This window comes from Podarcis erhardii (genome assembly GCF_964252035.2).
Source record: "Podarcis erhardii genome assembly, chromosome: 3".
In the NCBI taxonomy this organism is placed as follows: Eukaryota; Metazoa; Chordata; class Lepidosauria; order Squamata; family Lacertidae; genus Podarcis; species Podarcis erhardii.
Genome location: NC_138507.1, coordinates 24990418 through 25002459, shown reverse-complemented (window position 1 = coordinate 25002459; position 12042 = coordinate 24990418). Strand labels below are relative to the sequence as shown.

The following is a 12042-nucleotide window of genomic DNA, read 5'->3' as shown; positions in this document are numbered from 1 at the left end:
ATTCACAGCACACTTACCGCAAAAGCTGTGCTTTCATACAAACAGCAACAGCCCATGCTTCGGCCTCATGTATATGCAATGTGCCTTTAAAATATTGCTTTCCCCCAGTTTAATAGGCTTCTGTGTCAATCTCATTAGCCTATGTGGAGCCATAGCAGCGCTGTTCTGTTGAGCGAAGCAAAAGGACAAATCCATCTCTCCATATGTTTAAAGGCTTGATAAAGGCGAGGTTATTTGCTTAATGGGTACCGATCCTTCGTTGACGTTCCCACAACCTGGTAGGCAGGTCATGGTATATACCTTCCTGCCAGGGTGGGAGCTAAACAGTGTGAAAAACGCTGTAAGCTGGATTGGGTGAGAGAGATGGGGAAAAGACAGCTTGAGCTCTTGAAACTGACTGACAAGGAGCAACTATGTGGAGCTGCAAGGATATTGCTTTGGGGGAGAGGGGGATGTTGATGCTACATTAATGCTAGCATTGCCTCTCTGTGCTTGTCTGATCCCCTTTTCCCTCCTTCCTTTGACTTACCTGATGCATTGGCAGCAATGGCACAAGGTGGCTATAGCTGAAAGGGCAGCTGCTGAATAGCGGGCAGGAGAGTTTTTGGAACCTGGCGTCTCAGAACACGCCTGGTACTTATTTTGGTGCTTCTGGGACATCTAAATAGATATATAAATAACACGGTTGCGTTTCATTTGGTTCTTTGTACTTAATGGATGGGGGACCTTTTTCCTGGCATTCCCTTGCAGGCAACTTTCTGGGGCCTGCATGCAAGTGGTGGGCGGGGCCAGGGGCTAAAAAGTGGGCGGAGCCATTGACATTGAACTGTGCTTCCCTTTGAACGGTGGCTTGTTCCCCCGTTCCAGCCACATAAAAGTCAGAGCCCTGCTCTCCACTCACAAGATGGAGCAAAAAAGCATTGCCATAGTTCAAGCCATGCAAAAGTACTTGACAAGTGGTCCAAGGAGAGTCCCAAGGGCTTGGAGAACTGCATTTGGCCCTCAGGCCTAAATTCTCCCTCCCTGCTGTGCATCCTTAGCCCTTTTCAGATGATGTGCAAGCATGGGGCAGAAGGCCTCATCCTCACCTGTTTATGTTCGTTTGAAAACCTGTTTGCGGGCCACATATGTAAAACTGTATTTAGGTTGGGGGGGGGGGTCTCCCATGAGATCTGGAACTCTGCTTTTTCAGGCTGCCTTCAGGCTCGTCAGTGAACATAAGTAGGTTTGGAGTGTTGCCTCCCAACACAAATCTCCTCCCCTCCACCTGAGATCATTCCATGGCATCTGAAAATATTCTTAATCTGATACTATCCAGTCCAAGCAAAATTTGGATCACCCCGTTCTACCAAATGGGGAAAACAACAACAACAACCAACCATGCTTTGCGTTTCTTTTGCATAAAAGCGGCCTTAAAGAATATAATGTTTCCGCACATTCAGAGTCAAATCCTATAAATCCTGTACAGGACATTTGTTTGACTTTTGGCTCTGCTTGCTTCTTTCATGCTCCTTTGCTGCATTCAGCTGAAATAAGTGCTATGTGGGACCTTCATTTTTTTACTCTCTTGTTTTATGTGAACACCACATGCACTTACGCTTTTCTCTCTCTTTCTCCTTTTTTTTTGCATAGGGGTATGGCTGGGTGGCTGGGGCTTCTTGCCTTTTGCTATGAAATCGTTTTCCCCCATTTCTATTCATTCCTCATCTTAGGGTTTCTCATCCTCTGACGTGCGAATGTAACTGCCACAAGTTCACCCACTGCATCTTCTTGTGAATGCCTGCAACGCACACAAGGCTCAGACATTATGGGGACAACTCAGGTACTGTTAACCTCCCGGGACAAATGCTTCTTTTTGCACTGAAGTCGTGCAGTTGCCCAGAAAATATGCCGTAACAAGTACTTGGGGAATGGTCACTTGCACTGGTTTAACTCTCGGTTGCTCTTGGTTTATGTTGAGTAGCCTAAAAATGGATGGGCTGAGGCTGTTGGAAAGGTAGTTAAAAGCGAATGTGTATACTGGTTAGACTACTGGTTCAGAACTGTGCTAGCATGTCTCCAGTGAGGTGGGAAGTCCTTGTGCAAATAGCATGTTCATTTGTTCTCAAGATTGCTCATGTAGCACAACTGCTGCTGCTGCTGGGCAGATGTGCTCAACGCAGCTCAACACCTATAGAACAGTAAGCAAGTCCTGTCCCCTGTTTATTAGAGCAGGGTTGGGCAACCTTGGGCTCTTCCTTATGATGTTGGAGTCTCATCTGCCCCAGCTAGCATGGGATGATGGGAGTTCTGGTCCAGCAACATTGGGAGGGGCCATAGGTTCCCTACTGCTGCGCTGGTGGGATGGTGAGAAAGGAGAGGGAGAAGTGCCATATGGGAGCTGCAGTGGGTGAGAGGAATAATAACAATAACAATAACAATAACAATAACAATAACAATAACAACAACAACAACAATAATAATAATAATAATAATAATAATAATAATTTATTATTTATACCCCGCCCATCTGGCTGGGTTTCCCCAAACACTCTGGGCGGCTTCCAAAAAAATATTAAAATACAATAACCTATTAAACATTAAAAGCTTCCCTAAACAGGGCTGCCTTCAGATGTCTTCTAAAAGTCTGGTAGAGAGCGTTCCACAGGGCGGGTGCCACTACCGAGAAGGCCCTCTGCCTGGTTCCATGTAACTTGGCTTCTTGCAGCGAGGGAACTGCCAGAAGGCCCTCGGCACTGGACCTCAGTGTGTGGGCAGAACGATGGGGGTGGAGACGCTCCTTCAGGTATACTGAGGCCATCCAGTATCTCCTGGTGACTCAAGCACCTTTAGCTAGGGTTGCCATATGTTCGGAATTCCCTGGATATACATGGAATACTGCGGTCAGAAGCAGTGTCCAGGAAGAAATCAGGAAATGTCCAGGAAAATCCGGACGTATGCAACCCATGTTGGCATTCTCATTTTTTCCCCAATTTCCCTGAAAAATAGCAAAAAAAGATAAACAAAAGATATATAAAAAAGCATTTATACTTAATCTGGGACATATTAAGCCATCCCACCTCACCCAACGATCTCCCAAGTGGCCATACAGCCATACAGCAGTGTGAGGCAGGCTGGGTCAAGATTTGACTAAGGTTATCCAGTGAGCTTCAAAGCCAAGTGGGAATTTGAACCACTGCTCTGCCATGACTCCCCAGAGCTAAATCCACCAGCAAGCCAAGAATCATGGCTTTTAAAGCAAAGCAAGGGGTGGGAGTGGGGAGAAACATCTGAAGGAGCTCATGCAGGGTAACAAAGTCAGCCTGAAAAGGTCAGCCAGTAAAGGTCAAATAAGACTTATCTGATTCCTCCTCCCCTGGGCTAATAATATCTTATAAAGAGGGGGAGTTTATATCAGTGAAAAGCCATAAGAGGAAAGGATTATGTGCCCTCTTTCCTCCCTTCTCCGATCTTCAGAACAACCCAATGTAGCTTCTAGTTATCAAACCAACAATTTTGGATGTTCCTAGTACCTGATCTCCATGTCATGCCTGGCTTGGTCCCAGCTGTGGAGGATGGAGAAGTCATTATTCAGGTCCTCAACTTCAGCTGACGTAGTCCAGGGGAAAGTTATCTAATGATACAGAGAGATGTGTTCCAAGTGCAATGGGTCTGTGTTGGACTAGACCTGGGAGACCAACGTTCAAATACTTCGTCAGCCATGAAGCTCACTCGGTGACCTTGGGCCAGCACTACTCCTCAGCCCAAGCTATCTCACAGGATTATTTGTTGTAAGGATAAAATGGAGTGGGCAGGGAAGAACCATGTATGCAACTTTGAGTTCCTTGGAGGATATAAATGTAATAGTGAATAAACTAAACAAGTGGACCAGAATGCAGGCAGCTTATCCTCACACACTTGAGAGCAGCCAGTATCCCAGTATCGTGGGCGCAATTAGTGCCAGCACCGTCCATTAAGAGTTTGGGTGTAATCTTCGACACCTCCCCTTCCATGGAGGCGCAGATTGCAGCTATAACAAAGGCGGCATTTTTTCATCTCCGCCAAGCTAAGCAGTTGGCTCCTTACCTCTCTCGCCCTGACCTAGCCACTGTGATCCACACGACGGTCACCTCCAGACTGGATTATTGTAACTTGCTCTACGTGGGGCTGCCCTTGAGACTGACCCAGAAACTCCAGCGGGTGCAGAATGCCGCGGCGAGACTCCTTACAGGGTCCTTGCTGCGGGATCACATTCACCCGGCGCTATACCAGCTGCACTGGCTCCCGGTGGAGTACAGGATCAGGTTTAAGGTGCTGGTTTTAACCTTCAAAGCCCTATACGGCCTAGGACCCTCGTACCTACGGGACCACCTCTCCTGGTATGTCCCACAGAGGAACTTACGGTCTTCAGACAAAAACATCTTGAAGGTCCCAGGCCACAGAGAGGTTAGGCTGGCCTCAACCAGAGCCAGGGATTTTTCGGCTGTGGCTCCGATCTGGTGGAACTCTCTGTCACAAGAGACTAGGGCCTTGCGGGACTTGACATCTTTCCGCAGGGCCTGCAAGACAGAGCTGTTCCACTAGGCCTTTGGCCAGGGCAAAGCCTGACTCTGGCAATCCTCACAGAACTCTAGCCCAATGCTTGCCATTAATCTGATTTGAATTAATTTTATAATGAAATGATTTTAGAATGCTCTGAGCCCGGCTTCGGCTGGGGAGGGCGGGATATAAATAAAAATTTTTATTTTTATTTTTATTTTTATTTTTATTAGCGTTGAGCTTCAATTTTCAACTGCCCAAGCCAACATAGCCTATGGCCAGCGTTGATGAGAGCTATAGTCTACAACATTTGGAGGACATCAGGTTGGGAAAGGCTACCGTAAAATACCTATCTGCATCTCCACTGGTCCAAACTTGGAGTCGCACCATAGAACCATAGAATTGTAGAGTTGGAAGGGACCCTGAGGGGGGTCATCTATTCTAGTCCTACCCCCTGCAATGCAGGAATATGCAGCTGTCCCATATGGGGATCGAACCTGCAACCTTGGTGTTATCAACACCATGCTCTAACCAACTGAGCTATCGCATGGCACCCCTGCTAAGCAGACTGCCAGGTCCCAAAACAACATTTACCCTGACTGCCCTATCTCTCTTCCCAACACAGTTCAACATTTATGGGGAAAAGATTGTTCTCAAATTAGCTGGCTGATGGTGCGTTACTTTAATTTAGTTGGGCTGATTGTTTCTGATGTAGTAATGACTTAAGTAATTAATCTATCTCATGCTTTTATCATAAATCCCTCACCCTTAACATTTTGGTGCTGCTGAAGACTTTAATGCATTGCAAAAACTCAGAAACAAGTGCTCTGAAGCTCACTTTTTAAAAAATCATATAAATAATATTGCAGCAGCACCCCCTAGTGTGTGCTTAACAAAAATGATCATGATATTGTTAATAAATTCCTTTTTGCAAAGCATGTGTGTGTTTATAAGCCACAACATCATTCATTCACGTGAGCAAATGAGCAGCCTATCCTGATTACAGGGTTTGCTTTGTTTTAGGCTTTTAGCTTAAGAATGTTTTCAAAGCTGGTTTCTTTTATGCTTGTGTTTTATCTACACAAAACATCTTGCCAAAACAAAAATGAGATTTGTAAAAAATAAATAAATAAATAAATCTCTTGGAGACAGCATATTATGAGGGGTAATTGATTAGCAGGATTTTGATTCTTGTTACCGTGGTGGTTGAATTCATTGTATTTCTGTTACTAGCTTTCTTTCATTAGAATGATGTCAACGTAGTGTTGCACGCCACCCGCAATCTCCCAGCGGTGCCAGATTCCAAGAGTTCTGGGTGTTTACCCTAGGTTCAGTTTCCTTGGAATGAGGGACAGCGGACACTGTGCTGTCTTTAGGATATATGGTTTATTGACACATGTATACAAGCTAAGTCTTAAGATGGAGGGGCTCGTGGCATTAGCACCCTAGGAGGTCATGCTTCTCCCATAGCCACAGCCTTGGGTTCAAGAAGAATAGTCTCAGGCTTCTGGCTGCTTCTAGCTCAGTTCTCTCTCAGCACCAGTTTGATGAGGGAGGGGCCCCTCATTTGCCCTTTTGTCACAGAGCAACTTCCATTCTGGCCCTTGCTTGGCTCATTCAGCAATTGATTTAAGCCCTTGGATGATCCAGGAACCAGAAGGGACTCAGACATCATGCAACCTACCTGCCGCTCCCCAAACTCACAAAAGCAATATAGCAGCTCACGCAAAAATCTTTGCACTGTGCACACAAATGCAATGAACTGACTGTGAATGTAGCTTTATACTTTGAATATACAAAGTCATCTTGAAAGACAGAGCCTGTATGCTAACGGATAACAATTCATCATAGGGCTGGATTCAAGTAATGTGTTCCGCTAGTGGAAGGAGGTTCCCCCCCTTTCCCTCCCATGTGCCCATCAGTTTGGTTTTTTTTGTTGGGAGAACCAAAGAAGAGCACACAGTGGGAGGGGGGGGGTTCGTTCCATCTGGCAGGCTGAAATGCTTGCAGGGACAGAATGATTGCCACAGTGCTACGTTGAATTCCTCCCATCATCTGCAATTAAAGTTCATTGCTGCTAAGGATTCATTTACAGGAAGAGCCCCTAAATTTTATTAGCAGAACAAGTCTTGATTTTACTCCACATTGCATATTATGCTGTTGATTCAGGGTGGAGGAAAGTTTACCCCCCCCCATGAACACGTACTGTTACTATATACAGTGGAACCTCAGTTTTCGAACATAATCCGTTCCGGAAGACCATTGGACTTGCGAAACATTCAAAAACTGAGGCGCAAAGGGCAGCCTGCAAATTTACAGAGGAAATCAAGAAAAATACAGTAGTACCTCAGCGGAAGCCATTTGACTTCTGAGGCACGTTCGAAAACGGAAGCGTTTACTTCCGGGTTTTCGGCGTTCGAGTTCTGAAACGTTTGTCAATGGAGACGTTCGAAACCCAAGATGCCACTGTATTTTTTATTCCTGATCTTCTTCCAAGGAGCTCAGGTGTTACATGCCTCTTCCTCCCTTCTTTTATCCTCACAACAACCCTGTGAGGTAGATTAGGCCTAGAAAGTGGCTAGCTTGTGGTGACACAATGAGTTCCACGTCTGAGTGGGGTTTTGAATCCAGGTCTCCCCCAGTTCCAGCCCAACATTCCAAACACTACTCTGTTAGATATTGTAGTTTAGTTACCCGACTAATTAGCAATTTATTTATGCAACAATTATGTTACCATTTCCCACCAGCTGGAACTTTCCATGGAGTCCATCACATTTGACCAGATAGATTAGCTTCAGGAAGTTGCCACATGACCTGGTTTTGCAATTCCCTTTATAACCATCATCTTAATAATAATAATTTATTATTTATACCCCGCCCATCTGGCTGGGCTTCCCCAGCCACTCTGGGCGGCTTCCAACAAAATATTAAAATACAGTAATGCATCAAACATTAAAAGCTTCCCTGAACAGGGCTGCCTTCAGATGTCTTCTAAAAGTCTGGTAGTTGTTGTTCTCTTTGACATCTGGTGGGAGGGCGTTCCACAGGGCGGGTGCCACTACTGAGAAGGCCCTCTGCCTGGCTCCCAGTAGCTTTGCTTTTCACAGTGAGGGAACCGCCAGAAGGCCCTCGGTGCTGGACCTCAGTGTCCAGGTAGAACGATGGGGGTGGAGACGCTCCTTCAGATTTGCCCAACACTCCCCTGCAACAGCTCTAAACAGGTGTAAACTGAAATATATATTTCAGCACTGTTTTAGACTGCCATGCCATGGGGTAGTATGTGTTGTCGTCTTACTTATCTCTGAACTAAGCTCCCCAAAATCCATTTGCACCGTATTTCAGTTCTCAACACCAAATAAGCTCTAAACCATTTATGTTTTCTTTGCTTTTGCTTACCAGTGATGGTTCTTTCCTCTAGTGAGCTGGCGAGAAAATCCATGCAGCCATTTCTCCACCCATGCAGTTGTATGCTTCCCAGTGTTACCATAGCAAAGGAATAGGGAACTTTTTTTGAAGCCTGAGGACTGAGGCAACCTTCTAGGGACCACATTCTAGTGATGTGTGGTGCCAAAGGCAAAAGTAGGCAGAGCAACATGTGCGGGTTTTACCTTTGTGCAACAAAGGTTAGTTTATTCTCAGACCTGTCTATCCACCTTTGAGACAAATAAGGACCATTATCAAAGCAGAAACACACAAGGAGGGTCGAAAGCAGGACTGGTGATGGGTGTGTCTTGGGGGAAATAGCATGTTTGTGACCAGAGAGAGAGAGAGAGAGACGCCTCCTGGAGGGCTTACCCCAAGGAGGAAGTTATTCCCATATCTGATTTAAACCAACACATGTCTATTCCCTCCCGCAGTTGTTTATCAGTTACCCATTTATAAAGCCTTTAATGCTACATTACTATGTATTTTTCTCTGTTGGGAGACTGACCGTATTCTAAAGCTACCACAGAGATTGTAATCAGCAGTAAATGAGTGTGTCAGTTTAATCTTCAGCATTAAATGCCCTTAGAAGATTATAGAAATATTCACAAAGACCGAACAACAAGAACCACAGGATCGCAGTGGCTCCCGATCAAAATATACTTCCCTAGAAGAGCTGAGAAATATCGTCTTCCAAAGCTTTTGCTCCTCTCATGAATAGAACCCCCCCCAAAACCCCCCTATTTCCCAGTCTAGTAATGATAATTGCTGCTGACTCCATTCCCATAGTTGATCAAGACTGCTTGTATGGACTAAAAAAATAGAGTCCTGTGTTAAATAGCTCTAAAGATGGCTTTGGAGTTGATTAATATGTGTGAAAATGTAGGTATAATGGAATGTACTCCATTAAGTTATCTATCAGCTGACAAAGAGTGTAAAACTGTTTCAACCTTTTTTAATAAGATAATAACTGGCACTAACCAATGGTTCTTAATTGCTCATTTCCACTTACGAATAAGAAGAGCCAAAGGCCTTTCTCATCCAACATCCTCTTTCCCACAGTGACCATTCAGATGCCTTTGGGAGGCCCAAAAGCAGGACACAGGCACAATAGCCCTCTTGCTGTTGCTGAGCAACTGGCTGAGGCCATACTTCCTCCCGCACTGGCGGTAACATATAGGCCTCTTGCCTAGTAGCCATGGGTAGCCTTTATTCTCCAGGAATTCATCTAATCCCCTTCTATAGCTGTCCATTACTATGTCTTGTAATAGCAGATTGCATATTTTGAATACGTGTTGTGTGAATACTTGCTCTTGCCTGTCCTGAACCTCCCTCTGTTTGGTTTCCTTTGGGAGGAAGAGCAGGATATAAGTGCAGCAAAGTAAAGAAAATCACTGGATGACCCCAGATTCTAGTATTAAGAGAGAGGAAGAAAAAATGGATCATGTCCCCAACTTTGTAATCTTTCCTCCAGCCACTCCCCACTAATTGCTAATAATAATAATAATAATAATAATAATAATAATAATAATAATAATAATTTATACCCCGCCCATCTGGCTGGATTTCCCCAGCCACTCTGGGCAGCTTCCAACAGAAGATTAAAATGCAATAGTCTATTAAACATTAAAAGCTTCCCTAAACAGGGCTGCCTTCAGATGTCTTTGAAAAGTCTGGTAGTTGTTTTTCTCTTTGACATTTGGTGGGAGGGCGTTCCACAGGGCGGGTGCCACTACCAAGAAGGCCCTCTGCCTGGTTCCCTGTAACTTGGCTTCTCGCAGCGAGGGAACCACCAGAAGGCCCTCGGCACTGGACTTCAGTGTCTGGGCAGAATGATGGGGGTGGAGACGCTCTAACTTTTCCTCTAACTTTTCCTTCTCTACAATGTCCTTTTTGAAGTGCAGTGAGCAGAATGGTGCACAATATTCCCAGTTGCATTGTGTGGTATTGTCAGTTTTGTGGAGGTTTTTGAATTATTCCCAACATGGAATTTGCCTTTTTCCCAGCCTCCACAGACCAGGTCAGCAGCTGCATTGAGTTGTCCACCACAATGTCAAGATCCTTCTACTAATTAGTCACTCAGTCATCTCAGACCCCATCAGCGCAAACTCCTGCTCTCCTAGAATTGTAACTTTCAAAGGCCCCAAAACTGTTTCTTGACAGTCACCTGTATTACAGGAACATGCAACTACTGAGATGCCAAGCAGATCACAGCCTCTTGGCCATTTATTGTGGTGTGTCAGAGATTTGGCAAGCCCTTTGTCTTTGTGGCCTCAGGCAACCAGCAAACCTAGGAAGAATATTGAGCCTCTGGTGGGTTGTCATACATGCTGGTTGAGTTAAAAGTTGCCAAGGTCTTCTAAAATGTGTAGCCAATTAGATACTGGAAATAATATTTTTTTTGGGCAGTCCCAAGTGCTTTAGCATGCTTACTATTGTAACTGAAGTTGTGGCTGTCAAAACATGGGATTTTAGAACATTTCCCAAGTTGTTTTTGTGAGACTGGTGGTGGTTAAAGTCTGCCTTTCCTAATAATGGGCTGGAGGACTTTTGTTCAACCCTTTTTGTTTAACTCTGACAGGCTAGCAGAGACAAGCATATCTGACATTATTGCCAAGTCCAATTGCTTTCTATACTAACGTCACACAGGTCAAATTTTGCTGATTGTAAGCAACAGTGTGATCATAAACTATTTTGTATGCTAAGCAAACACTGAATCTACTCCTTGTTGAGTTTTATAAGATAGGATCAATAATAATTCTAAACTAAAGATTTTGATTTAGGCATGCTTGTATTTTGTCCAGTTATCTAAAACCATTCTTGAATTGCTTTGTGGAAGGGACTTGGCTCTTCTTCCTCTTCAAAACTGGGTGGTTGATGTAGATATAGCAGTATACCCAGGGCTTTATAAATAGGGCATGTCTCTACCCCAATAGGCTTGCAATTTCTAATTCAGCCCGAGGGACCCAACAGTGGAAGGGAAGGAAAATGGAGCCAGGGTAAACATAGACAAAATACGTGGAGGCACACTCCATTGTCTTTTGACACAGATGGATGCCAGCAACATTAGTATACTTGGATTTACTTACAGTAGGCAAGTTTTATATCAAACAATTAAATATGTATGGCATAAAAGGCCACCAAGTTGCACTTGCGTTTTATTTTAAAAAACAAAACCAAGCTGACCAGCAAAACATGCTGTGCTTAAGTGGGGAGGCGGTAGAATGGGGGAGAATATTTCACTTTTGATGCTCATGAGGAAAAGAAAGCAACCAATACTTCATTCTGATACAGCAGGGGTGGCCAACTCCCAAGGGACTGTGACCTACTTTCAGAATTAAAAACTGGCAGTGATCTACCCCCATTTTGGGGTGCTTCAGGTCAGAGTTGTTGAGCTTTTTTCTTTTTTTAGGGAGAAGGAAGACACCAAGTTTTAAGGGTTTTGGGGGGGAGAAGAGGAACAGCCACTGACCAACAAATAGCTGGGCAAACAAACAGATCTGTTCTGCAGACCGTGCAACAATGGGGGCAAGGCCAGAATCGCTAAGGAAAGGGACCCAGTGATCAACCGCAATCTACCTATGCCTCACCATAGATCTACCAGTAGATCGCGTTTGACCTGTTGGACATCCCTGTGATACAGGATTAAATGTTAAATGTAGCTTTTCTTTCTTTCTTTCTTTCTTTCTTTCTTTCTTTCTTTCTTTCTTTCTTTCTTTCTTCTCAAGTGGGCAACAATTCCTGGGGGCTTACAAGTAGTCTATGCATATCTTTGGGACACAGGTCAACCAGGATACAGGTTACCAGCCTGTTGTATATCATGAGCAGCATATTTTCAAGTGTCTGGAGGCTTTATGAGAATGTAAGAGCTTCTGAATATTCCAGGAACAAATTAAGAGTCTGTTAAAACACTGTTAAGGGTCATGTAGGAAAAGCAGAACATGAATCCACGCCTATAAAGAAATAAAATAAAATAACATTCCAAAAAAGTACACATGATCCTAACTCCTGTGTATAATGCTCAACATCTGTCCAAAATTGGCGTGTTGTATATACAGTAGGTCCATAATTATACCATGAACATTTCTTAGAGACAGAACA

At 44.3% G+C, this 12042-nt stretch overlaps 1 protein-coding gene across 4 annotated transcripts in view; it reads left to right on the top strand.

The window, feature by feature from the left end:
- Window positions 1–12042, top strand: part of DLGAP2 (DLG associated protein 2) — a 412887-nt gene that overhangs the window by 31173 nt on the left and 369672 nt on the right. The window contains exon 2 of one of the 4 annotated variants that reach the window (XM_081856885.1): window positions 1713–1822. The exons of the other annotated variants lie outside the window; for them this stretch is intronic. Coding sequence (XP_081713011.1) covers window positions 1808–1822 — 15 coding nt within the window. The 5' untranslated portion in view covers window positions 1713–1807. The remainder of the gene's footprint in view (window positions 1–1712; window positions 1823–12042) is intronic. 4 annotated transcript variants of the gene reach the window in all.